At 41.8% G+C, this 25564-nt stretch overlaps 2 protein-coding genes across 9 annotated transcripts in view; one reads left to right on the top strand and one right to left on the bottom strand.

Annotated features, from left to right (window-relative positions):
- Positions 1–959: 959 nt before the first annotated feature.
- On the bottom strand, positions 960–21557 carry LOC144039493 (von Willebrand factor D and EGF domain-containing protein). 3 transcript variants are annotated; one of them, XR_013289466.1, is made up of 33 exons: positions 21383–21557; positions 17242–17426; positions 16448–16676; positions 16310–16375; positions 15997–16229; positions 14794–14883; positions 14595–14727; positions 14215–14432; positions 13270–13343; positions 12919–13201; positions 11232–11425; positions 10297–11162; positions 10082–10218; positions 9592–9753; positions 9403–9507; positions 8978–9092; positions 8295–8560; positions 8006–8225; positions 7806–7943; positions 7385–7732; positions 7119–7256; positions 6741–7048; positions 6244–6667; positions 6067–6162; positions 5442–5537; positions 5274–5369; positions 4587–4682; positions 3856–3951; positions 3686–3781; positions 2945–3040; positions 2761–2856; positions 1976–2167; positions 960–1380 (listed from the first exon to the last, which is right to left on the bottom strand). XR_013289466.1 is itself a non-coding variant. In XM_077552894.1 (33 exons), exons 1-33 carry the CDS (start codon positions 21456–21458, stop codon positions 1369–1371), a joined length of 5886 nt encoding a protein of 1961 aa, XP_077409020.1. In that variant the 5' UTR covers positions 21459–21557; the 3' UTR covers positions 960–1368. The 3 variants fall into 3 exon arrangements, 2 of the variants coding, with proteins under 2 accessions (XP_077409020.1, XP_077409010.1); XM_077552894.1 differs by having other exon boundaries at positions 1976–2073; XM_077552884.1 differs by having other exon boundaries at positions 960–2073.
- A 1454-nt stretch (positions 21558–23011) lies between these two features.
- The window catches only part of kynu (kynureninase), a 9710-nt gene continuing 7157 nt past the window's right edge, over positions 23012–25564 (top strand). Inside the window, exons 1-2 of one of the 6 annotated variants that reach the window (XM_077553683.1) lie at positions 23012–23044; positions 23896–24066. In XM_077553683.1, coding sequence (XP_077409809.1) covers positions 23898–24066 — 169 coding nt within the window. In that variant the 5' untranslated portion in view covers positions 23012–23044; positions 23896–23897. Of the gene's footprint in view, positions 23045–23072; positions 23794–23889; positions 24067–25564 lie in introns of those variants that run through there. The other 5 variants (XM_077553680.1, XM_077553692.1, XM_077553682.1 and 2 more) reach the window with 5 other exon arrangements.

Genomic DNA, 25564 nt, shown 5'->3' on the forward strand with positions numbered 1-25564 from the left:
AAAAAAGGAATCCTATTATGGCTCGCTGGAAGAATGAGATTTGTCTCTTTGCAAAATATTCAAGGTTTATGTTTCAGAAAAATGCCCATACTTTATAATTTTTTTTTAATGACTTTGATTTAATTTAAAAATATTTGTGGGATCCTTTTCTTTTTGACAATTTGTAACAATGCCCCTTGTTCTGTGTTTGTTTGCTTCTTTTTTCTTTTTGTTTCTGTGTGTGCGTATATATATATATATTTATCTTGAAATTGACTTGTAACATTATGCGGTGCTTCCATTTTTTTGTATTGTTTTTTTAGGTGTGTTGAATAAAAAAAAGTTGTTGTTGTAGAAAATGTCCCTGCCACCAGAGGGCAGCAGATCTTATCTGAATTTTATAAAAAAAACTTTAGAAACGCTGTTCCCAATAAAAAGGCAAGTGATGCACAAAGGATGGCCATTTTACGGCTGGATTATTCTTGAAAGCGTTGAGTAATGACCTTTGGATCACCATCGTAGCAGCTGCACAAGCCTCCACTCTGGTCTCAGTAGAGCTCGAAATCAGCAACAAACGCTTCAGCAAATCTCAGCTTTCATCATTCACTGGACATCACCGTGGAAGTGGTGCAGAGCTAATGTGGCCTCATTAAGCTTTTAATCCTCATTTCCTTGAGACCTGCTGGCCCTGAACCTGAGCAGCAAAGTCAAACGGTTCTCTGCTGCTGCCTCACTTGCAGGGCAGGCCGTACAAATGACAAAGAGCAAAAGTGCACTTTAATTCAGCAAAACAGTCAGCATTCTGGCCAAAATAAAATGCAAGTATAAAGGAGTAATCAGATATGTGCACAAATAGAATATTTTAAAGGATTTAAATCACAGTAGCCTATATTCATGTGAGTGATTCGCTGTGGGACAAGCAAAAGTTACAACATTCTTAACACTCTTTCTCTTGATGGAAACACAACCACATATTGTTATTCTTGATTTTTTATATATATATATATTTTTTTTTACAAAACAAGCATTACACAACATCATAAATTCAACTAGATTAAGAGATATATATATACATACACACAGAACTGTGAGACCAGCAACAAATAAATACATGGAAAGCTGAGTTTAACAATGAAATGTTACTGACCCTTTTAAGTTAAATATGATTTTTTTTTTTTAAGTGATGTTTTCAAGAATCGTATCAGCCTTCGGGTGGGCACAGACAGAGCGTCAAGCTAGCCGTGTTCAGCAAAGAGATAGCTGCTTTAAATTCGACTGACACGCTCTCCTGGAACCACAAGTCCTTTTCTTCAGCTGCAATTGGCCGAGAGACAGTGGCGGATGAAGATTCGCTGACGCCTTGGGATCACCACAATCTTGACTCATTTTCTAGACGGACAGCTGGAAATACCAAAATATCAGGATTAGAACTTTCACATTTTGTCAATCTTTTGATGGGACAACACTGAAGAAAATGACGCTTACTGACAGTGCATTGGAAGTAATAAGTTTAGAGCTTGTATTAAGGTATACATTTACTTTCCCCTCAAAACAACAATATTGCGATCAATAACACCAAATTTAACATACCTCTTCCTTATTGAAATCTGTGACCTAGTAACACTAATGAGTCACATGACACCAGGGAGCTAATTGGGCCCTATTTGTATTCATTTTAATTTTTGTAAAACCCAAATCAAGTTAGCCTTAGTTAATCATCTTTTTTTTTAAACCAACAGCATGAAATGGTCTATGGAGACTGCTTTTCATTACATAGGTCGCATTGTGTCACACTGAAAGTGACGGATTGCCTGAGTAATATCCAATTTGAACAACCAGTGGATCAGTATGCAGAGCACCTCTGATTGTGGTCTGCACCCATCTTGGTTTTTGCTGTTCCGACCTCAGAAAACCAGTGTGGATATGAAAAGCACTGGATTTAGAGCTAGCAGTCAAGGCCTAAGAAATTAGAAAGCCAAAGCCAAATTTCTCCTACCTTCCTTGAACAAAGAGCACCTGAGAATCCACTCCGACATGCGCACACGTTGGGCCTCACACAACGGCTGCCGTACAGACACTTTTGTTGACAATGAGCTGAGGGATGGCACACAGTAAAATGATCCAAGCAGACATAAGGAAAAGCAGTGTTGATGCTAGGTTTTGCTATAGGTGATCTGGCATCATGTGACTGGTAGTGGTGAAGAAGTCAGTCCAGTCAGGGCAACATTAAAAAAAAAAAGAGAGAGAGAGCAATGATGATGACATGTCCGAATGAACAATACTGAGCTCTCCAGAAAAAAGTAAAAAAAAAAAAGGAACGGGCAACTCGATTTTCCACTAAAAACTGTAAAAATCTTAAGTTATGACACTATATTGAAGAAAATATGCAAATATGTGAACCCACGGGTCCCAAAGTTAAGTTAAGTTAAGTTGTAATGTCACCATTCACCTATAGATGGCAGCCACGTCTTAGTGCGTTTAGTAAACCGGGTCTTATACTGCATGCCTTATACTGTACTACAATGTGAGTAGACTTGATATTTTTTTTGCGCATCTGGAATGACATACAGGACAAACGCAGTACCTCAATAATATTAACATTTTGAGTTGACTTTTGTGAAAAAATGTACAAAAGGAGTTATTGCATTTGCACTATATGCAAGAGAGCTCACAAGCGTTTATGATCGCTCATGTGGCATTCAGTCTGACTTGACCTACTTAATGTTTAAAGTGCCTTAAGATAACGTGAATGTGTGGCACACTTTTATGATTGATACTCACGGATGTGGCACAACATTCCATGCCAGCCCGGTGTGCAGTGGCAGGTGTTTGGCCCCACACATTCAGCCCCGTTCAGGCACTTTTGCTCACAGCTGGCTGGAAGGACAAAACAGCCGCAGAGAGCTTCGTCATGTGTAAACAAATGTGAAGCGTCACATACACACGCACACACAGCACTTCTTACGTTTGTCACATCTCTTTCCTCGCCAACCTGATGGACAGTCACAAACATCGGGACCAACACAGCGTCCGCCGTTTATGCACATCTGCTCGCACACACCTGGAGAGAAGGTGAGAGACAGTGGTCGGAAGTAAAGTACTAATACTTTGTTACTGTACTTAAAAAAAGAAAACAAAATAAGTAAGGTGTACTTTAAAAAAATTGTTTTTGTTTGTTTGTCAGTTTACAATGTTAGCAAAGCCAAGGGAACAGGTTGCTTTTTTTCATAATGGATAAAATGCTTCTTATGCCCACCTAAATTAACAAAAATACAGAATTCCTCGTCTAACAGGTTAGATGAATTGTTAGCGAAGTCAAAACATCAGTGTTCTTTGACGGCCAGGCTAAAATGTGCTAGCTAACTTTGCTCATTAGCCAACTCACAGCTACGTAAACCACTGAAATTAACTAAATGTAGAAAATTAAATAAAACTAAACAATTTTAAATGCTTCTTTTTTTAAAATAATTTCACACTTATAACACTTAAATTTAATTTGACCCAAAATACATATTGAGTAAAAATATTGTGTCTGCATTTGCTGCTCATATTTGACCATTTCACTCTTACTTTTCACTTTTTACTTTACCAAGTTGTTTTAAGGTACTTCAAGGTGCATATATTCTTTCCCACACATCACTTTAAGATGCTTTACACAAGACTGCTACTTGCCAAGATTGCAGTGTAAAAGCAGCTAATGACTCACTTTGTTCACAGCGTCTCCCGGTGTATCCCTGCAGGCACGAACAGACGTTACTTCTTATGCACAGACCAGCATTCTTGCAAGGTGGCGTGCAGATGGCTGCAAATGGACGAGATACCATCAGTGGTTCTGCAGTCAAAGGATAGCCGCACTTGTCGTCTTGATGAACGTACCGTTTTGACACTGGGCACCGTAGAAACCGCGCGGACACTCGCAAGTGTTGGGCCGAACGCACAAACCGCCATTCAGGCAGACTGGGGAGCAATGAGCTAGGGAAAACCAACATTATCATGGAGACATCATTGAGACAGAGTAGGGATTCAGTACTACTCTGGAAATTTTTTGAACCGACACTTAATGAAAAAGCCTGAAAAAAAAGCAAGATTTAAAAATAAATAAATAAATAATAATAATAATAATGAAAAAGCCTGACCCACGTTAATGTTGTACCTTGGCATACACATTTCAGTATCATTAAAATTCCCAACTTCTATGACTATACAAGTAGTGCTTTTTGTTCATATTGTTGCATGTCTAAACATTTTATACATATTACACTACTGTATTGTGTACACAAGTAGTCTCTCAACTCCGCTTTATTTACAGACCACTTTAAAAAAAAATGCAGAAAAAAATTATAATAAGAAGTAAAAAATAGTAATAACAATACTTTTAGTCAGGGAATAAGAGGCGGTTTACAATTCAAAATTGGAACTTGTTCAATGTAAAATTGCTGACAAGCAAAATAAAGAGATCAACTTCATAAAAAAAAAAATCTTCTCTTTATGCATAAAACACATACAGCAAAACCATGGCCCAAAAACTGTATAAGTACGGACCACACAGTGGGCTTCCTTAACAGTTGCACCCGTTGTACACATACTAATTCACTATCCATGCTCACCAGTCTCACAAGAAGGTCCACTCCAACCACTCTGACACCTGCACTCATCTGGCGAGACGCACCAGCCACCATTATGACAGTGGCGGTTGCAAACCACTGTGATCAACAACAAAAACATATGTGCATGCGTAACTCTTCAAAACGGTTAAGCGAGCTTTATCATAGATTCAAAAGGTAAGAAACATATTACAGTAGTACCTTGACTTGAACACTCAACTTGGATACCAAATCACTATTTCCCATTGAAATAAATTGAAATTTCATCAATCCGTTGCAGCCCTCCACGAAACACCACAAAGTGTTTATAATAAAGAAAATAGCTAAGTATTGTATAAAAAAACATAATTAAAGAGAATATAAAACCCTGAATTGGTTTTATAAAGTGAAATTACTGTACCTTGGGACAAGCTGAGTCACAACATTAACAGTTGTATTGTTGTATGTTTGACTTACTTAAAAAAAAATACTGTAAGACCGCTCTTTACTCAAAAATACGCTTTAGCACTCTTAAGTCAAGTTACCACTGTATATCGCTCACAAAATGCATGTGAATGTTGAGAGAGGTGTTTGCACAACAAAAATACTAAAAAGAAAAATAGCTACCACTGCAGATCTTAAATTCTTAGTGACATTTTTGATGCCCATCATCTCTCACAGGAACAATAATAGAAGTTCCAGTGAACTCACTGGTCTCACATTGCGGCCCAACAAAACCGTAAGGACATGAGCACATCTGCAATCCAATGCATGTGCCTCCATTTTCACACGCCAACCTGCACACAGCTACACACATTGTTTATTAGTGGCAAAAAAAGTGCAAGGAAGTTTTGTTGGACCCTGATGATGAATCTTTACCTTCCTGACAAGTCTCTCCATGAAACCCAGCGGGACACTGACAAATCCCTGGAGCGATACATGCTCCCCCATTCGCACACTCTGGTTCACAGATTGCTGGGAAAAAAAACAAGATTGAAAGAGTTGATGTCATGATCTGTGATGTTAATCCTTTGGTTTACCACTAATATAGACCATTATTTTTTTCTGTTGAGAATTTGTTTGGATTTGTTTTCCAGTGTCTTTTTCATATCCGTACTAACTCCAGCCACTCGTGTCGTGTCCAGTTGAGTCTCGTTGTCTTGCAAGTCTGTTAGTATTTAGTTGCCTGTTTTCTTTTTGTCAAGTCTGAGTTCATTGACCAATGTCATGTTTCTTTCTACTTTGTATCACAGTTTGTTTTATATTAGGCTATGTGCTTTGGTTTATAGTATTTTTTTTTAAAATCCTGCACGCTTTACCTTTCATACCTTTTTGTAATAAATACTTTAGAACTCCTAGCCTGTATCCCCGCATCTCGGTCCACCTGCTGTTTTGCCTTAACTACAGCATGATAATCGCTCAAATGTGAGTTAATTTAAGGCAAGGTCAAGGTTAATTTAAGGTAAGGTCAACCCAGAGTATGTAAATTGAATGAACAATTTACCAGTTTGACAGTCGGAACCAGAGTAACCTGCCTTGCAGAGACAAGTGTTGGGAGCCGCACACTCCATGTTCCGTCCGCACGTGTGCTTGCAAACAGCTTAGAACACATGAGCAGAGGACAATTGAGACAGAAGTGATACTGAATCAAATCAGGGTTAACTAATAAACTCAAACCAACCTCGACACATCTTTCCATCTCCAGTGAAACCAACAGGACAGCGGCCACAGTGGAAACTGCCATCCAATGCTGTCACGTACTGGACACCAGGAAAACATGGCTGGTCAGCGCATGGCACCATGTGTTCCTTTTCTGTCACATGACCAGGTGTGCTCTGGAGAAGTGGGGTTTGATGTGGACTTGTCAGGGTCAATGCCGCCTCATCCCTGTCTGCAGATAACTCAGACTCAGGCAGCGAGTAAGACAAAGCTCCAAAAGTTTCCTGAAGAGGCCGTGCAGGTCTTGTCCAAGGCTTGGACCGGGTAGATGCGATGTAGTTGAGAAGTGGGTGTGCTGTCTGTTTGGGTTTTGTCACAAGGTCAGATTGAGTGATTCGGCGAGGAGATGTTGGAGTTACTTTGTAGGGTGCGGCTTGTTCAGAAAGCTAAGACATGACCACAAACAGAAGACGGTTTAGTTTAGGAATCATGTGATGCTTTCATCAAGTTGATACTCACTTTTGGGACTGTCACGTGGGGTACCTCAAACCCCTTGGAGGGTGTGGCTTTGTCTCTGTTGGTGGCAGCAATAGAGAGGGAAGTCACCGTTGATCTAACAACATCAACAGTGTCCACCTCTCTCCTTCCGGTACCACCTCCCCTCCCTACAGGTGAAGTCTGACGTAGTGCGGTATCTCTGGTGACAGGCAACCGTTTGATACCGTCTCTGGTAGGCAGAGCGGGCAAGTGGAGGCTGGACACCTTGATGCTGCTGAGCGAGGATTGGGTCCTTTGGCCTGCTGTCTGATGTGAAAGGTGATTGGATGCTGAAGAAGCACAGAAGATGACAACATTACGACTGAGTCCACTGGGCTCCCACTGTGTTGACTTCCTTACCCGCCTTGGCGCTCTTCATGCAGATTCGCCCATTACCGTGAAGGCCGGGTGGGCAGCGGCCACAAACATAGCCGACATGCGGCGGGCGTCTGTTGATGCATTGAACCCCGGGAAAGCAAGGCCTGCTGGTGCACGTTGCTGTGACATTGACAGGCAGATAATATGAAATACTGAGGCAAAAGCTCCTTGAAGAGACAAGTCCTGGTTCCACTCGTTTTATTACAACTATTGTCGGAAGCCTCCAAATTAAACCTGGTGTTCCTCACCTGCAGCTGGTTTTCCTGAGTTTTGCATCACATTGGTTTTCTTCTCATTAGTAGTGCTGATTTGTGGCAGACCAACCTTGACTGGGTCAGATGCTATCCCGGTTGTATTCTTGGAAGTGCCACCGGCTGTATGAATCTGCAAGACAGAGCTCAGGCTATTTCCTGAAGCTGTCCTCCGCGTTGTGGGTTGAGCCCGTGGCAGTGTAAGGAGTTCCTCTCTTTGCATGATCTTGGCAACCTGGATTCTCGGGTGAAGTGTAGTTGGGTTCTGCCTCAGAAGTTCTTTAACCTTGTAGACAGTAGTTCTCTGAGCCAATGTGGGAGTGACGGTGACTGGCCTTGTGTCCACTGTATGAAGGAGACTGATTATGTTTTGAGCATTCAGTGGGTCCAAAATATGTAAGAGTATGAACATTCGTACCCGTGCATTTTGTACCATTTCCCAGCATGCCTTTAGGACAAAGACCACAGTTGTAGGAACCATGGCTGTTAAGACAGTGGACTCCTAGGAAACAGGGCATCTGCTTACACTCATCTATATCTTCCTGGCATGTTGAACCTGCAGAGCGATGGAAGTTAAAGTAAACCACAGGACAGAAGATCCAAAATGAACCTGGGTACCTGTCAGCCCATCAGGACAGTTGCATCTGAATCCGCCATCAGTGTTAATGCATGTTCCGTCTGCGCAAGGTGCTGATAAACATTTGTCTACATCTTCAAGGCAGAATTTGCCCTGTTTTCCTTCAGGGCATACACACAGGTACTTTCCACTGCCAGCAGGGAAGGTGAAATCGGTTGCACATGTGCCTCTACCCTGACATCCGCATGGCAGCACATGGATCTGTGCGGGAGAAAACCTTACTTACTTCACATTATTTTATTATTATTCTTTTACATTATATGGAGCTACCTGAACTGTGAAGGTGCTTTGGGCATTGCACTCATCTGATAACGTAAAGTGAAAGGTCGACTGCATCCGCTCCTCTTCAGGAGGTAATGGGACATTCCAAATAAGGAGCCCAGCAGGCGAGAGGATGGCACCCTTTGGTCCGTTGACCATCTGAAAGAGCAGGGCTGAGCCTTCTGGGTCTGATGCAGCGAACTGGAAGACAAAGTTCTCTCCGGCGAATGTGCGCAGCTCGCCCTGAGGTTGATGGAAGGTGGGAGGCTGGTTGACTGGAAAAGATATTGTTTATAACTAACAGTAATTTGTCACTATTGGTAAGTGTTAACATGATCAACCATGTCATTTACTTCCTGTGGAGGATAAACAACAAGTACATGCTGGGAAACCTAAACCTCAGCCCCTTTCATCTGCTAATTGAGGCAAGCAGGCTCCCAGTGGGCTGACCTCACAGTTAGAGCAACTGTTGTCTTTCTTTTAGCAGCAGGATCTTTCTAGAACACCAATGCTGTGATGTCATAAAAGGACGCAAGCGCAGACGCGGACCCCCGCTTGCTGCTACTGACTGTTTAGGCCTACAGCCATATGAGTATGTTTGTGGTAATTGTCGACATTCCTGCAGTCACTTAGCGACTGATCTCCCCACTAATGACAGGACAATGAACACTTATGGAGGAACAACGCTGTACCTTGGTTGAGTGACCAGGTAAATTTTGAGGTGTCTGGGTCACAGAGTAGGCATGGACTTCCTGGATTTGTGTCTCCTTCTGCAAAGCACATTCCGTCAATGTTACACGTCCGGTCCTGCCAGAGACACATTCACAAAGAAACAGGCCATCAAAGGCTATATTCGTGTTTTGCAGCGTGTGGTGAGCTGGTAGGCTGTCTTTGCGACCTTCTTCAAAACCTATTTACGTGATAAGAAACCTCCAGTTGGTTATTTTACGGCCACAACCAGCTGCTATGTCTAGGGAAAGGGCAAGCAATGTCTGTTTTCGCCATCAGTGGACCCCCACTGACCATCACTTTCCAGTCCACAAAGACAATTCACCATTAGTTAACAGAGGAAGATCAATAGGTTGTTGAATGGCTTTCTGTTTTCCATGCAAGTTACCTTTAATTTACAGATTCCTGAGCGAGTTGCTGTGCACACCTGACAAATGCCATCGTAGATTGTCAGTACCTTGGCTATACTGTACTGGGAGTCATCGTTGGTCACCTGAGGAAAAGGTTGGGGGAACAGTTAACACTGCATAAACAGTTAAGAGCCAACCATAGTTATTATGAATTAAAGCAACTGTACCCTAATCTCCCAACGTTCATATGGTTTGTCATCCATCATAAAGTCTTCTGTGCTGATGGTTGCACTGCTTAATGAGGGGAGACCACAATCCAAAGCTTTGGAGCTGAGGAAAGTGGCTCTTGTTCGCTGTTTTTCCCCTGGAAGCCAAACGCCATTCACATACTGGAGAGGCAAATGTCCACATTTAGAGAATAATATGATCTTTGGGAAATACTTGAGCCATCTTTCCACTAAGCACTACAGCTCAGGTCTTCACGAGATGGCTTGGAACCATAATCCATGATCTAGCTTGTGTTTCCATCATATGGCCATGTTTTCATTGATGGTGATATTGCAACAGTATGTTTAGTAAATGGTGTCACATCATAGCATCATGTCACAGTGTAACTTACCATTGACATTGGAAGCACTAAATATTGCATACCATGCTGAACTGAGTCAAACTGCTTGATGGAAACATGGGCTTGAAAGGAACCTGGAGGCCACTCACCTTCAGTCTGGTGGCATGGCAGCTCAGGTCAGGTGACTCGATAAAGCCCAGACCGAAGACTCGTACTTTCCGGCAGTCAAATGATCTGAGGTCACATAGGCCACCATTTTCCAGATCAATTAACTCTACTGGCTGGCCTTCGCCAATAAAAAACAGAGACAGGAATTTTCAGTAAAGACGATTAAATTCAAAGTATGGTGATGGAAGAAACTCACCGATGGTTACGCTGCAGTCATATGAACTGAAGCTTCGGTGACATTGGCAGCCAAATTCTGTGCACTCTCCATTGCCGTTGCAGAAATTGGGGCAACGCAGTGCTGTCACCACCTCCACTGGGCCCCCTGGGTGACCTAGCACACCATGGTCTTTCTGGGCCCTGTTTTCCAGCAGCCTCCTCTCACACTCATTTGCTAGGTAGGGTAGCATTGCCTCGTCCCAGCCCAGGTCATCTTTTAATTGAAGGTCAAGGATGCAGAGATTCACAGCCTCTTCAAGGCGACGTCCCAGCAGCTCACGGCACACAGTGCCAACTGTGGAATTGGACAAAGCTATGTGGCACACCTCCAGTGCTTTGCCAGAGGTCAGGCCACTTGGTGTGGGCCACCTAGGTTGGACTTCTAGTCGCACTTTTACCAGGTGATCCTCTGGGAAGAAGTAGGCAAGGTGCTCCAGGTCAGCTTGACTGATGCTTTGAGTGGCTGACTGGAACTTAAACATTGTCTCTCTCCTGAGTCTGTCATCAGATAGTTGGTTGTCATCTCTGAATTCATTATTGTGGACATTGTAATGATGGCCCCTCCCCTCCAAGGAATGACTGGAGGATATGTTCATGAAGATTCCCCCTCTTTCGGGACTCTTGACATATTCCTTTGTGGTGTCCAGTGAGGGAAAGACAGAAGTATAATCCACATTGTCCTGTACAATGCAGTCAGACTGAGTGGCTGGACCAGACATATACCTGGCTCCTTCATCAGAGGACAGAAAAGAACGGTATCTTTTCTGGCACCGGCAGAAAGGTCTTCTTTCCTCTTGTCTGGAACCTGGGGGCGTTTTATCGAATAAACTCTCACCAGGAGCTATCCTAACCCAAACATGTACAAGTAAGTCAAAGCCCAACAACACACCAAAAATAAAAGATCATGACACCCACCTCCAGCTCTCTATGAATGCATGCAAGTCATCATGGGCACCTTGATAGCCATAAATGTCATTGTTGCTATTGCGATCAAAGGTGCCGCAAAGGCCTTGTGTTTTGCCGAAGTCAACACTTGGTGCCCGGACAGACAAGCTCATCCCCCAGTCGCCAACATCGGCTCGGACAAACGCCCCAGAAGGAAAGACAACCTGCAATAGGAGTGTCAACAGCTAATGCTACTCTTTCTAGGATATTTCACAACATTTGAAAGCAATAGGTGCAAGGTTACTTCTGGGAGGTCGAACACCTGGACCGTAGTGACCACTAATAACCTGAACCAACCGCATGACATAAACTTTTAGTGCGTGGAGTTGCACCACCAGAGGCTACCAAGATACCGAAACTGCCTGGTGGTGGAGTAACAACTTCTAAATGGACAGACTGGGAAAATCTCCATTTTTGGGTTTGTGGAAGACATTTTCTCGCAGGAATGTATATTGACTACATTATGAAAGCTTAATGGTTAGCGTTCAATCTCACATCAGCTCGCACTACAGCGCACTTTAGATTTCATTGTCCGAAGAGCAAGTCTGTGCCATTAATCCAGAACAGAAAACAGAAAAGTCAAGCTCAAGTAATCATTGTTTGTACGATAAAAGGGAAATAGATTTATCTATCACTGCCTAACAAAATCTAAGTCAAACACCAAAAGTAAGTAAGCTTTATTTGCATAGCGCTTTTCATAGCCACAAAGCCACAAAGCGCTTTATGGGTTTAAAACTGCACACACACACACATTCACGCACCAGTGGCCGACTGCTGCCACGCAGGGCACTGCCAGGTTCACTAGGAGCAAATCGGGGTTCATTGTCTTGCTCAAGGACACTTCCACATGATCACCAGGGGTGAGGATCTAACTCACAACCTCACGGATGGGAGACGACCACTCTACCACTGAGTCATGCCACCACAAAGAACTACTCAATAGTAAGGCTAGGCTAGTGGTGGCTCTTGGTGGTACCATGACCAAAGTTAGGGCATTTCTTTTATTTCTCCTGATTTAATTAGCCATGCAGTGCCTCATTGATGATGTTAACGCACATTTAAACCACGGCGGTGGAGGAAAATGGCTTGTATCATCATTTAAGCTATTTGAAATATGTTCTCAATCACCCAGTCTTTGCCAAATGATATGGGAGGCTTTGTTTACTTTTGGTGCCATTAAAGAAATCTTCAGCTTTTGGCACCAGGCAGTCCGTGTTAGTGTTGTTCCGATACCGTTTTTTGGCCCTCGTTACAGATTCCGATACCCAGCTTTGCAGTATCGGCCGATGCCGATACCATACCGATACCTTTTTTTTTTCTCAACATGAAAAAGCTGCCCTGCCATTGGTTCAGAGCATTCAAGGGCCAATATGATATCTTAGCTCGGCATGCGGTGAACATGTCACACATCAGTGAATGTCGTGCATGAGCAAGACACAAGATGCTGCATCCAAAGTCCTATATTAGCGTCAGAATTAATGGTATCGGCATGTTACGTGTTAGTACTCACCGATACCACTGTTTTAATGCAGTATCGGGCCTCTGATGATACCAATATCGGTATCGAAACAACACTAGTACGTGTGATGTCATGGTGAAATGTACTATGTCACGCAAATATTGATGTTTCATCTGATTTGAGAGACTGGATACTTACAGTGACTTTCTTTCCCTGGTGAGATTCCAACACGCGGACACGGACCTCGTTGCCCTGCTCGCCACCAAGCACTTTCACAGTGATCTTTGGCCTCGTTTCCTGCTGTTGGCCATTGCACATGTCAACGGCGGCAACATCATTACCCTCTCGCGCCGCAATGCCACAGCTGCATGCCACGGCGTAATGCCGGCTGCCGCACTCCCACTGCCGAGTGTGGACCTCAAAGTCCCGAGCGAGGCTCCGGTACAGCACAAAGGTGCCAGTCTCGTGGTTGTCGTAGTGCCTGCACAAATATGTGAGCGAAAGCTGGTAAATGTGACTGTTGATAGGGTCTCTCTTTCCTTAAAATACCTGCCGTCCAGCGTAATGATATGTGGATCCGTCAGTGAGTAGCAGATAGAGGTGGGAACGTCTTGAACTGTGACCTGCAGGAAGGCAGAAGGAGAACAAAGAAGGGGCTTGCCCAATGACATTTTAACCCCTGGCTTTGATGTTTTCATGAAAGACATATGGAGAAGTTGTCTCAGAACCAACAAGACCCCCAAACCAAACTTGATGATCGTGTAAGAACATGATCCTGCACATTACCTTTCAAAAAGCTTGTGCCTATGTAAGCAGAGAATACTGTTCTTTTAATTTAGTCGTACTCTAATTATACATTAAATTGAATCACCTTCATTAAAGTCTTGACCTTCAGTGATCCCAAAACATTCCTCAAGGACCTCTTTACTCACTCTGAAGAGGATTTGGAGGCTTTTCAAGACCCCTGTCTCCAGTAAGGCAATTGCCCACTTCACTTCACAAGGATCAAGAGTTTCTTGTCTTACTGAAAGTGGCCTATTTTGATTGAGTCGGGGGGGGGGCCTTGTGCGATTGTATATCCTCCCCTGTTCTGTTTTGGCTGGCGGCGGGGTGTGTGTCTACTAGTTGCGGAATCAGAGCCCGGAATGTAGAAAAAAAGCAAGTACCTGTCAAGGCAGTTGGTCCATTTCTGGGTCATAATAATAGGTCTAATTTATGAAGTCGTTTTTATTTGTAAGTCAGTCAAAAGGGGAATCCACTGATTTGTCAAATTTCAAAACGGCTCACTCACAAATACATTTGCAGAGATAGCTAGCCATTTAACAAAAGATTTACTTGTTTGTCCAATTTCAGGTCTTTTAAGAAGAAGAAGCAACATCACTTTTGCTTAAATCTCTCAGGATTGAAAAAACAACATGAAAAACACAGAAATATGTGTTCTCATCAACTCTTGGAAGAAGCGAAGGAAGATGCCGGCACCAAAATTAAACTCACTTTTAGTGATGTTGGAATGTAGCTCCTCCACAGTTGCGATGTACTATCTTCAGGCAGGAAGCTGATCAAACTGATCCGGTTTCCATCACGCGTGAAGTCAGTGACGGCGGTGATGAAGAATGACGTCTGGCCGCAGCTTCCCTCGCTGCAGGCAGTCGGACGAAGCTGCACCTGACAGGCAGACAGTGCCACATTGGAGACCTCATGTCCGAGGCCATCTGTGGACACGAGGGATAAGAGGGTGACAGATGACAAGCAACCCATAAGGCGCAATGATGTGTAAGGCAACAATGTTATGTTTACTATACAGTGTATGAAGCTATTTTTTCTCTGTAATGGGTAGCTTTACATGTTGATTAGTGAGAAGCGGCTAAACGCACCTGGCTCGTGCACACCCAGCACTAGAGGGAGTCCACAATGGTTGAGGTCGTAGCAAGGGAGAGGCACAGTGCTGTGGACGCTGACCTCATGCTCCTCGCCATTCTCCGCAATGTGAAGCGACTCTGGAGAAAACTGGAGAGAAGCAGACTGAGATTTGCTACTTTTCTGCCTTCACTTCAAACGCGAATGCCTGTTCACCTTCAGCCCGGCGTAGAAAGCCTCACTCTTCCTGGGAGAAGATCGACTGTGGTTGACATTGACTCGGAATGTGGACACGCTGCATAAGAACTGCAAGACAAACATCAACAATCTTGACTTGTGAGCTCTCACGTGCAGTTTTGTTTTTCCAGGACCAGACAAGATGTTTGTCATCCATCAAAACATTTCCCCACCAGCACAGTGACAACTTTAAACTGACCTTGGACCCTGCTCCCCAATCACCTTATGTAGGGAAAGGCCCTGGGAGCAAGCCCACTGGAGCATGTTACAGACACGACTAATCCTACCCCAGAGTCCAAATATGGCAACCCGGCGGTCCACAGCTGTGCGGCGGTGAGCTGTGAGTATGATCTCACCTCAGTGTCACTTCTTCATATTTCCTGGTGTAGTAATTGCTCCAGGAAATGAACTGATAAACACATTATCATGTTTTTTTATCAACAGTGTGCGTAATGCTAAAAGATGTTTCCTGTTCTTTGAGGGAGACAATTGTGACACCCAGGGTGTGCAAAAAGCATGTTGCCACTCGTTCCTTAGACTGACGAGAAGATTACAACCTTGCACATGGCAGTGGGACATTATTTTAATGTTTAAAGCAGGGGATTTCAGACTTTTTCCTCTGAGGGATATAGAACATTGAAAGGATGGAAAACCCAACTTGACTTTTTTCATTTATTAGGCAAGTATTTGGCGTTAGTTACCTTGAAAAACTGCTACATCACAGTTTTCGGTGAAAGGAGATAAGGCTGCCCCATGTCACACTCAAATAGATTCACCTCTGCACTGCACAGATCTCCACATCCAGAACCAAAACGAGCAATATGTACTAAGCTGACCATTTTAAAAGCATTTACTTGAGAATCATTAATGTTACATGTTTACAAATCGGACCTTGATAGAGAAGAAAAACATTTTTTTCCTTCTGATATGGCATTTTCTTTATTCACCAGTGCATCATGAAGGCTGATAATGACCCTCAGGTTGCAGTTTAGACATCCTTAAATCAACAGCAAAGAACAACTACAGGGAGTAAAGGAAGCATAGCTAACCTGCGGCATCTTTTACAACCCCGCAGCACCCCTCCCAGTCCTGTCTGTTCTCTGGAGCGCTTAACCCTGGCTGTTAGGGGTCAACTCCATCCACCAAATGGTCAAAATGAAAACGGCATCTGGTAAGCATTACCGTCTCTCCAAGTCTGAAGTGAACGCCGTCCAACTCCACCAGTGAGAAGGGCTTCAATGTGGACTCCTGGCGGATCTCGGCCTTCATGCTGTGGCTGATGTGCCGTGCCCAGACCACATGGAAGCCAAGCGGTTCAATGAATGGCGGCGGCATGAAGGAGCACCTCAAGTAGACGCTGTGGCCGATTAGCTCTGAGCGGATGAGCGGCCGAGACAGCAACGATGGCAACATTGCTATCGGTAAGGAGGCAATCACACAGTTAGAGCAGCTGCGTAGATGTCCGCCAACAGTTATTCTTCTCAAGTGAGTTCACCTTTACACCGACCGTTGACTTCCACCTCACCCGGTGGGCAGAATCCGGGCGCCAAAGTTGGAGCAACTAAACAACAGAGAGATCTGTGTTACACATAGACCAACACCCCCAACAGGACTGTGAAGCAGATGCCGACACCTTGGGCACAGTATCCCATGCATCCTTGAGTGGGCTGCAGATAGTAGAGCAGGAAGTTGCCACAGTTGCGGATCGTGATGGGGATGCGGAAGAGACAGCAGTCTTTGGTGCTGCCATGGAAGAACTGCCAGGTGGCACATGCGGACAACTGGAGGACGTCGCCGGGCAGCGGTAAGGACTTGTCCTTCAGTGAGAGCCATACGGGTGCCTGCGTCCCGCAATGATTCATCTGCCAAAGAGAAAATGTAACAAGGGCTCACGTATCATTGTGCTCTCCTTCCTTCCTTCATCATCTTACCTCATTATCTAAACTTCTTTTTTTTCTAATAACTTCATGGCTATTGCTGTGGCCATTATTAGGTGTGCTTTTGTCATGTATCTGCTATCTCTATTTGTCTACCTTCTATCTAACCCCAACCCTATGTCTTTCTACCCTGTATCTATATCTATCTTGTATCTAACCCGAACCCTATCTACCTTCTATCTAAATCTCTATTTACGCTGTATTTAACCATAACCCTATGTCATCTGCCTCTCCATCTCCTCCCAACCAGCCAAGACAGACAGTCGCCCCATCGAAACTAGGTTGAGTTGGAGGCTTCTTCCTTGGAGGGAGTTTTTTCTTGCCTACTTTGCCAAGCGCTTGCTCAAATGTGATTCTATTGATTTTCTTAATGTAAAAGAAGTGTGGTTCTACCTTTAGATAAGCTCTGTTGTACTTTGCCATTCTAAAAATAAAATGAACTTGACTTATGCTTATCATCCCAGCAGGAGGCACAGGAACTTGAAGATACCTCTACGCAGGTGGTCGGCATCTCGGCCGGCTTGTTGTTGATCTTGAATCGGTACCATCCCGGTGCCAGCGAGTGGTCGCAGACCAGTTCCTGGATGGCTGTATTCTGGATCTCAGTGGAGTCAAAGTCTACGCTCCGGTAAGGGTTCTGCAGCGTGCGATGGCCTCCTGGGAAGCACTCTGGCGCTGAAGAGACAGAGAGGAAATGCTTTTTAGTCGCTAAATCTGGCGACTCTCTAAAGTCTCTTGGTGAGTTTTTTTGGGTCAAAAGCAACTAGCGACAAATTTAGCGACTGGTGTTCTTTATTCATTTTGTCTCTCTTCCCTACATCATCCATTACTACTACATGCGGCATGGCTCAGTGGTAGAGTGGCTGTCTTCCAACCCAGCGTTTGTGGGTTCAATCCCATGCCATTATGACCACGTCGAAGTATCCTTGAGCAAGATACTCAACCCCCATTTGCTACTGATGCTGCGTCAGAATGAATAGTCAAATGTAAAGTGACTTGCAAGGTGGAAAAGCACTATAGAAATGAAGTACCATTAGGCAATGGTGTCATTTAGCTACTTTCCTTACTGGGGGCTCAGCAACACAGGTGATTACCACCACTAATGATTCCCTATTACAGGTAAAGAAGTCTCACTATGTAGGTCAGTGAGGTTGTGATGATGGACACAATTAACTCCTCAAAGTGTCATCTTAGCACAAAACATCACAGGTGAGATACTTAGCATTTTTTTTAGTTCCCAGGTGTCTTAGCAGCATGTCTGGGACATGTTTTTGTCTAAAAACCACGAGGCTCAAGAATTACAGTATTTATTTCTGTCTTTTTTTTTCTCCAGAAAAAAAAGAATTACAGTATTTCAATGACTGTTTTAGCCTGCTTTGAGTGGGCTGTCTTTCTTCATGCAAGTGAGATAGATATTTTAAATAAAATTAACCAGGAATTTGATAGATTAAAATTGAGCTCTTTATAGGGAACTTAAAAGTGGTTGTGAAAAATATATGTAAGACTTAATCCTTAAACAGATTTCATACAATAATATTTAAATGAATGTGAAGACCATACTGCCTGAAAGGGTTTAGCAACAATGCAGAGGCTATACACAAGCAAGCTAGAGGGAAGATGCTTCTTATTTGCATGTTGAATGGGATTTTTATTTTGCATTTTGGATGGTCTGGCTCTTTTCAGTTAACATTTTGAGTCTGTATCTCATAGATCTTTTTGGATGTGGGGTGTATTTTTATTAATTTGAATATTGGGTCAGGAGATGAGTAATATTGAATTCAACGCTGATGTTTTTCATCTTCAATGACAGAATTTATTATTCAAGCACGCCATACAAATGTACCTGAGTGCAACAACTTTCTATACCACTCCACTCCTTTTTTTTTTATTTTTTCAGGAGAGCTCAGTATTGTTCATTCGATTTGACATCATCATTGCTCTCCTTTTTTTAAAAAAAACAAACAAATAAATTAAAAAAAATTAATAAATGTTTTTTTTTTAAATATATATACATATATATATACATATACACACATATATATATATATATATATATATATTTTTTTTTTTTTGTATGTGGGTGAGTATGTGTATGTGCGTGTGTGTGTGTGTGTGTGTGCGTGCGTGCGTGCGAGCGTGTGTGTATTCATCAGTTCACCTAAAGCCCATTAAAAAAAATCCCATACTAATAATATAATATAATAATAAATTGCCAAATGCAGAAACATCAATGTAAGTTATCACGATGTAGTGGCTCTCGCTAACAGACAGAATTAAGTAACCGGAATTAGGTTAAAAAATTCTATATACGTAGACCATGTTTCTATAAATTTTGATATTTGGTTTTTATTTGAGGCAGATATTTTTTCCATTAAAATGTGATTTATGAGGAGGTTAGACCATTGGTCGATATTCAGAGTTTGTTTATTTTTCCAGTTAACAAGAATTGTTTTTTTAGCGATAGTAAGGGCTACAAGTGTAGATTGAAATTGTTTATGTGGTAAGTCAGATATTGTTAGGTCACCTAGCAAACACAAGTTTGGAGATAAAGGTATCCTACAGTCCAAAATAGCGGAAAGTTTTTCTAAGACTTTAGTCCAGAAATACATAACCGGAGTACATAACCATAAAGCATGAACATAAGTGTCTGTAGTGTTTTGTGTTTTGTTTTTCATCTTCAATGACAGAATTTATTATTCAAGCACGCCGTACAAATGTACCTGAGTGCAACAACTTTCTATACCACTCCACTCCTGTCTGACACCACCTGGGTCAGAAGCGAGTCGACGTTGTAATCTAAGCAAAAGAGAACAGGATGTTCTTTCCCCTCCTTCAGAATAAAAACAACTTGTTACCTTCCTTGTTGGAGCAAAACAAACACAGGGAATTTGGGTAGCTTGACTGGGTGGCAGTTCATTGCTAACCTAAACAGCCTTTTAAAAGCTGATGTTTGCCTCAACACTGACTTGCTGAGAGGTCAAAGGTCCTCCAAACAGACATGTCAGATGAGAGACAATGGTTGAGACTTTGGCTCCCGGCTAAACTGCTTCAATTGGGGGCTTAATGAGTTTACAGAGTCTCAGGGGCAGGGGGCTCCTTAACCGGCCCCTGTGGAGTGAAGGAGGGCAGGGAGTGCGAGTTTGGGGGGCCCGGCTGCCCAGATGTGCTCCTCCAGTTACTTACGGCACAAGATAATTATCGGGGAGCGTGGCCTTACCACAATTACAGTTTTCGTTTTTTCCCCCCCCAGAGGGGCCATCACTCAGCACTCAGACAGGGACCAAGAACATTTAGATGGTTTAAGATGGTCTAGAAATGTCCATGGAGCTCTTTACTTTACGATGCTGACATTAAACTTTACAACTGCAAGCTGCTTTGATGTCTCACAGGAGAAAAAGATATGAGCAAGATGGCTCTGCGAGTCACGATGTTATGCGCGTGCAGAAACAACAGCGGGAAAAAAAACAGAAAAAAGAAAACAAGAACACACAAGAATGACGCTGTTTTCAGTGCGTCTGAAAAGGGGCGTCCAAATTATGGCCAGTGGGCTATTTGCGGCCCACCCTCTGCTTTTTAACAGCCCGCAGCATATTCTACACATTTCATGGGGGAAAAATACAAAACACAACTCATTCAACTTTGGGGTTCTTCACATTTCATTATATATAATTCTAATTATAGAATTATTTTTAACCATCCATCCATCAATTTTCTTAACCGATTGTCATCACAAGGGTCGCGGGGGGCACTGGAGTCTATCCCAGCTGGCTTTGGGCATTAGGTGGGATACACCCTGAGCTGGTTGCCAGCCAATTGTAGATTATTGATTATTTTTCAACCTTTTACCTTAAATATTAATGACCTGTTAAATAATAAAAAAAAAGTGACCAAATTTAATTGATGAACTGCTGTCACTAACAACATGGCTGTGAACAGAGATGAGCTACTTTACAAAAGCACAGTAAGTTTTGACTTTCATCATTGCTTAAAAAAGAAGAAGAAAAAGGCAAGGCCCAAAGTTAACAAAGAAGAAAGAGCTACCTTGATTTACGAGTGTTCCAACTTGAGTTTTTCGAGTTAAAAATCGTTGCTTGGGGTTGACTTGATTTCTCTTGTTTAGTTGCGAGCCACATTTTGAGCTTCAGATACGCCACAGCTTGATTGGCGTGAAAAAAAATAAGACACTAATAATTCAATGTAGGCTACTACCAAAAACATTATTTTTTGTACTTAAAAAAATATATATTTTACATATAACAGCGCCCTCAATGGACAACTGTACATTTACATTAAAGTTCAGTGGTATTTTTCTTTATTAAAAACATGTAACAAAAATGTTTTGGGATGGATTAATAGCATATGCAATTATTTGACTAAGAAAAAAATAACAGATATATAGACAGAATAAAATCAGACAAATAACTTTGTAAGTAAACATTGTTGATGGGACACTCGCTTGACCTCGGAGCTGGCAGCGTGGGTTGAGGTCCCACTCAGTGTCAGTATGAATATTTGCATGAATGGTTGTCCATGTGACCGGAAGTCACTTGGGGTAACCTCCAGCTCCCTGTGACCCCCAAGAACTCATGAAAACGGATGGACACGCGTATAATGATTCGGAATTCACTCACCGTGTTGCGCAAACGCCCGCGCCACAAGAAGCAGCATTAACAAATCAGATCTCAAACTGTACGCTGGACTGTTCATGACTGCGTGGGAAAAACAAGCAAAAGGTGTCTTTCAGTCGCACGGTTCCATCGGAGGTCTGGCGCAAAAGTTGCAAAAGGCGAGGCGGGCGGTGGTCTCGAGCCTGAACTTCGCGCAGATTTTCCTAGACTGCGGTGCTTTGCTGTTGTGCAAGATGTTCAAGTAGGAAAGGGGGGGGGGGGGGCAACCAGGAGCGGTGGAGGAGGACCAGGAGCGGTGGAGGAGGAACCCCATCAGTCATTATCAGCTCCTTCAACGAGGTGAAAGGATGGGTGGAATGTAGAGATTAGAGAACAACCATGTCATTTTCCCATGGTGTTATATTTCATATTAACTTTGTTCGGAATGTGTCAAACAGGAACTCGATTTACTGCAAAATTTATATGGCGTGTTACAGTTTACCGTTTCTCCAAATTTAAGATTTTTTAGCTCAATTGTAGCTATGTCGTTAATTCCCACCACTGGTGGTACGGAGCTAAATATCAGGTGCTGCGAAGAAGAAGAGGAAGGGGGAAAAATCACAGTCTAGAGCAGAAACAGGTGTGCACTCATCTTCTCAGCCACACTATGAACGTGCGAGATTTTCTCACGGCTCTGATAACACCTGGTCTTGTTTCAAAACATCTTTCTGTCGTTTGGAATTCAGAGCAAAAGCTTCCTGTGGGTAATAACCATCTTATTATTTTATCCTATTTTATATAATTTATCTTATTATTTGTTGGCCTATGTTGCTTTTCTTTTTAGCCTGCGTGGTTGCGTGTATATAGGCTATTTAGCCTATACTGTTTTTTTCCCCTAAACTGTTTTATGTTGTCTTTTTTTATGGTGCAATGCTGAAGGCAGGGATTCTGCTGAAGTTCGAGTGTCATTGTGTATACAACGACAAATAAAGTTTTATTCTAATCTATTCTATTCCATTCTAATACATATCGTTGTGGGCTACTTATTACAAGTAACGACGACAGCAATAGGACAATCAAAATGAAGACAGAACCTATCTGTGCAGAGAAGTTTTATTGTGACAATAGTTAAAATGGATATTGTTTATAATTGACAGAAAAAGTTTTACATTTGTATTCATGCACATCTCAATATGTACTACTTTTACTTTAGTAAATGATTGAATTCGGGACACTATCAGGGAGGTGTTGCTGCCATCGCGTGGATATTTGAGAGAATTGCTTACACGGGCGAGGTGACGTCACGAGTTTTGGATTCAGGCAGTCCATGCGCCTTCTATTTAAAAAACAAAACAAACAAACAAACAAAAGCTCTGTCTATATGAACAATAATATACATTATGTGTAGTGAATAAATAACAATTTTTGGATCACTTAAGTGAATAATGATCATTTCCCACACGGCACAAAATATGGCTGCACTGGAATAGACCCCTAAAATATCCAAGCTTCATGAAGATCTTGACAGACAAGAAGCAGTGTACTCAACGAAGAAGGCTTATCAAGAAGCATGTTTGAGTTTGAGGTCATAGCAATAATTAACTGAAGGGAAAGATTCAGAGGTGAAAGAGCGCCTGGGATCAGTTGATTGGCTGCCGGCAGAAGAGGAACATCTGCAACTCGACTGTGAGTTACAATTTTTATGGTTGCCAGTTGACCCGTATATTTTTTCATTACTCTTTTACTTAGGTTTAGGCTATCTGTTGTCTCTATGTAGTAACAGAATGTGGGTCATGGAAAAGGCTATCACAAACAGGTCACTTAAACTACAACACAAAGCGTATACTAGGCCCCCCGGTCTTCGAGTAACCCTATACAACCTGTTTTTCATGTTTATATATATATATATGTGTGTGTGTGTAATAATAATAATAATAATAATAATAATAATAATAACTTATTTATGTGCATGCAAAAATAACTGTGAGATGTTTCCATTTAGTAACAACAACAACAACGATTAAAATAAAATAAAAAGGGACATCAGACTGAGAAACATTTGTAATCCTTATTTGGGGTACAACGTGCAGCGTGTGTGAGCGTATTTCAACCGTCAATATGTGCGTGAGGTTTGTGTACTGAACTTGTGGAGCTGCCGTACTGTGACGTCATCGACAGACGAGCAGGACCCGGATACAATTTTGCAGCCGGGGCTGCGTCACTGCTCTTCGGTGCAGGTTGGCGTGAGTTCGCTTCCCCGCCTGGCAGATTATATATATGTGTGTCAGCGCACCAAAAATAAATAAATAAATAACAATCTTGTTGCCCGATCACTTCACATAAATCCATGGTACACCGGTGCTGCAACTACTTGCCGAAGTTGACTGAATATACAAATACATTTCAACTTTGAGATGCATTTGGCTGTTTTTCAGGTAAACATGCGGTTAGCACAGCACCGCAGCCGCCTCACAGTTTTGAGATTGTAAATTTAAATCTGACCTGTGGATGTTGCATGTTTTCCCCATGAGAAGCAGCAATGGACCAGTTTACTGGTTTGACTGCGAGAGAGACTGTGGAGAAGATTGCGGCTTCACTAGGCTGCTCTGCGACCTCTGAGCGGGTGGCGGTGTTCTTGGACGACCATGACGAGTTAAGACACCTCAGAGAGAACTTTTTGGTGCCCAAAATAGCAGACTTGCCTACCTGTGAGTCGACAACATACTTTGTATTTGTATATTTCTATTTTATTTTTTCCTCCTTTCCTTTTATTGTGAAAAAAAAAAAAACAGTAGAAACGCAGCAACACAAGAACACTAAATACAGAGACAAGCAATTACAAGACAGCAACACCCCTAACATCAACTATTGCTGCTACTAATACTATTGCTACTATTACTTCTACTATTACTAATAATAATTAGGAATGGGCGATTACCTATATCAGGTATCAATGATTGATTTTGATTGATTGATTTTTATTTGGTGATGATGGAACACAATCAAAACTTCCAATCACTCTGGTACCACCGAGGATAAAAACACAATAAAGCCAGAGGGCTTATTTCCATTGTGGTCCTCGACACACAGGACAAAATATAACATAAAAGGGTAACATCATTTCATAAACAAAGTTAATAAGTTGAGTTCAAATAATCAATTCAAGTCAAGTAAAAACTATATTCACAATTAATTAAAACATAATAAAAAAATTAAAACCTCGTATTTTTCATATAAAAACATAATCATGGCAACAGTAGCATAATAAAGTTACTTAACTCATTCACTGCCATAAATTAATAATGAAAAAACATTATTAAAAATTAGGGTCAAGAGGCGATTACAATTTTTTATTGTAATTAATCGCATGGCATCACTAGTTAACTCACGATTAATCACAAATTTTACATCAGTTCTAAATGTACAAAGAAAAAATTCTAGGTTTTCATACTTTTGTTAACAAAAGTGGGAAAAAATGTTAAACTGATAGAAAGAGCTAAAATTTATTTTTGACGTTTATAGCCGTCAATGGCAGTGAATGAATTAAAAAAAATATTATGAAAAATTCGGGGGATCAGGCGATTAGTTTTTAATTGTAATTATTGCATGACTTCACTAGTTAACTTGCGATTATTCACAAATTTCATATCTGTTCTAAATGTACAATAAAAAAATTCTAGGTTTTCATACTCTTGTTAACAAAAGTGGGAAAAAATGTTAAAGTAATAGAAATAGTTGAAATTAATTTTTGACGTTCATAGCCGTCAATGGCAGTGAATGAGTTAATAGCTTATAAAAATACAAAATTGATTATTTAAGTAGAATAAAAAGGTTCATTTGAGTATTTAAGTATGGTTTTGTAGCCACAATTTGAGGGCTATTTTAAAAATACTTAAAGATCCACTTATTTTTAGTTCCCTTGGCAGTTGCTTCCATTGTACTGCTGCACTGTACAAAAAAAACATTAGGGTTTTGAATTTGCAAAAATCAGTTGGACCACCTCTTATAGAATACTGATGAGTTTGGCAGACAAGGCAAAAATTATTTTGCAGGTACTTAGGAACCTTGTTTGAAATGATTTTAAAAGTAAGCAACATTTTCATATAAATAATGCGTTTTTCTACTGTTAACGAGTTGAATTTAATATCAGGAAATATGTACAGTATTACATTACTGATCCCACTGCTTTTAGAAGTTGCTCTTATA

Source organism: Vanacampus margaritifer, chromosome 1, assembly GCF_051991255.1.
Source record: "Vanacampus margaritifer isolate UIUO_Vmar chromosome 1, RoL_Vmar_1.0, whole genome shotgun sequence".
NCBI lineage: Eukaryota > Metazoa > Chordata > Actinopteri > Syngnathiformes > Syngnathidae > Vanacampus > Vanacampus margaritifer.

Bases quoted from the DNA above. Each gene is read 5' to 3' on its own strand.
- LOC144039493 (XM_077552884.1), bottom strand. From the start codon at position 21,458: ATGAACAGTCCAGCGTACAGTTTGAGATCTGATTTGTTAATGCTGCTT. The intron at 9,754-10,081 runs GTGAGTGGCCTC...TTGCCTCTCCAG, and splicing joins GCCATGCCACCAGACTGAAG to TATGTGAATGGCGTTTGGCT. The intron at 5,370-5,441 runs GTAAAGATTCAT...CAATGTGTGTAG, and splicing joins TGGAGAGACTTGTCAGGAAG to CTGTGTGCAGGTTGGCGTGT.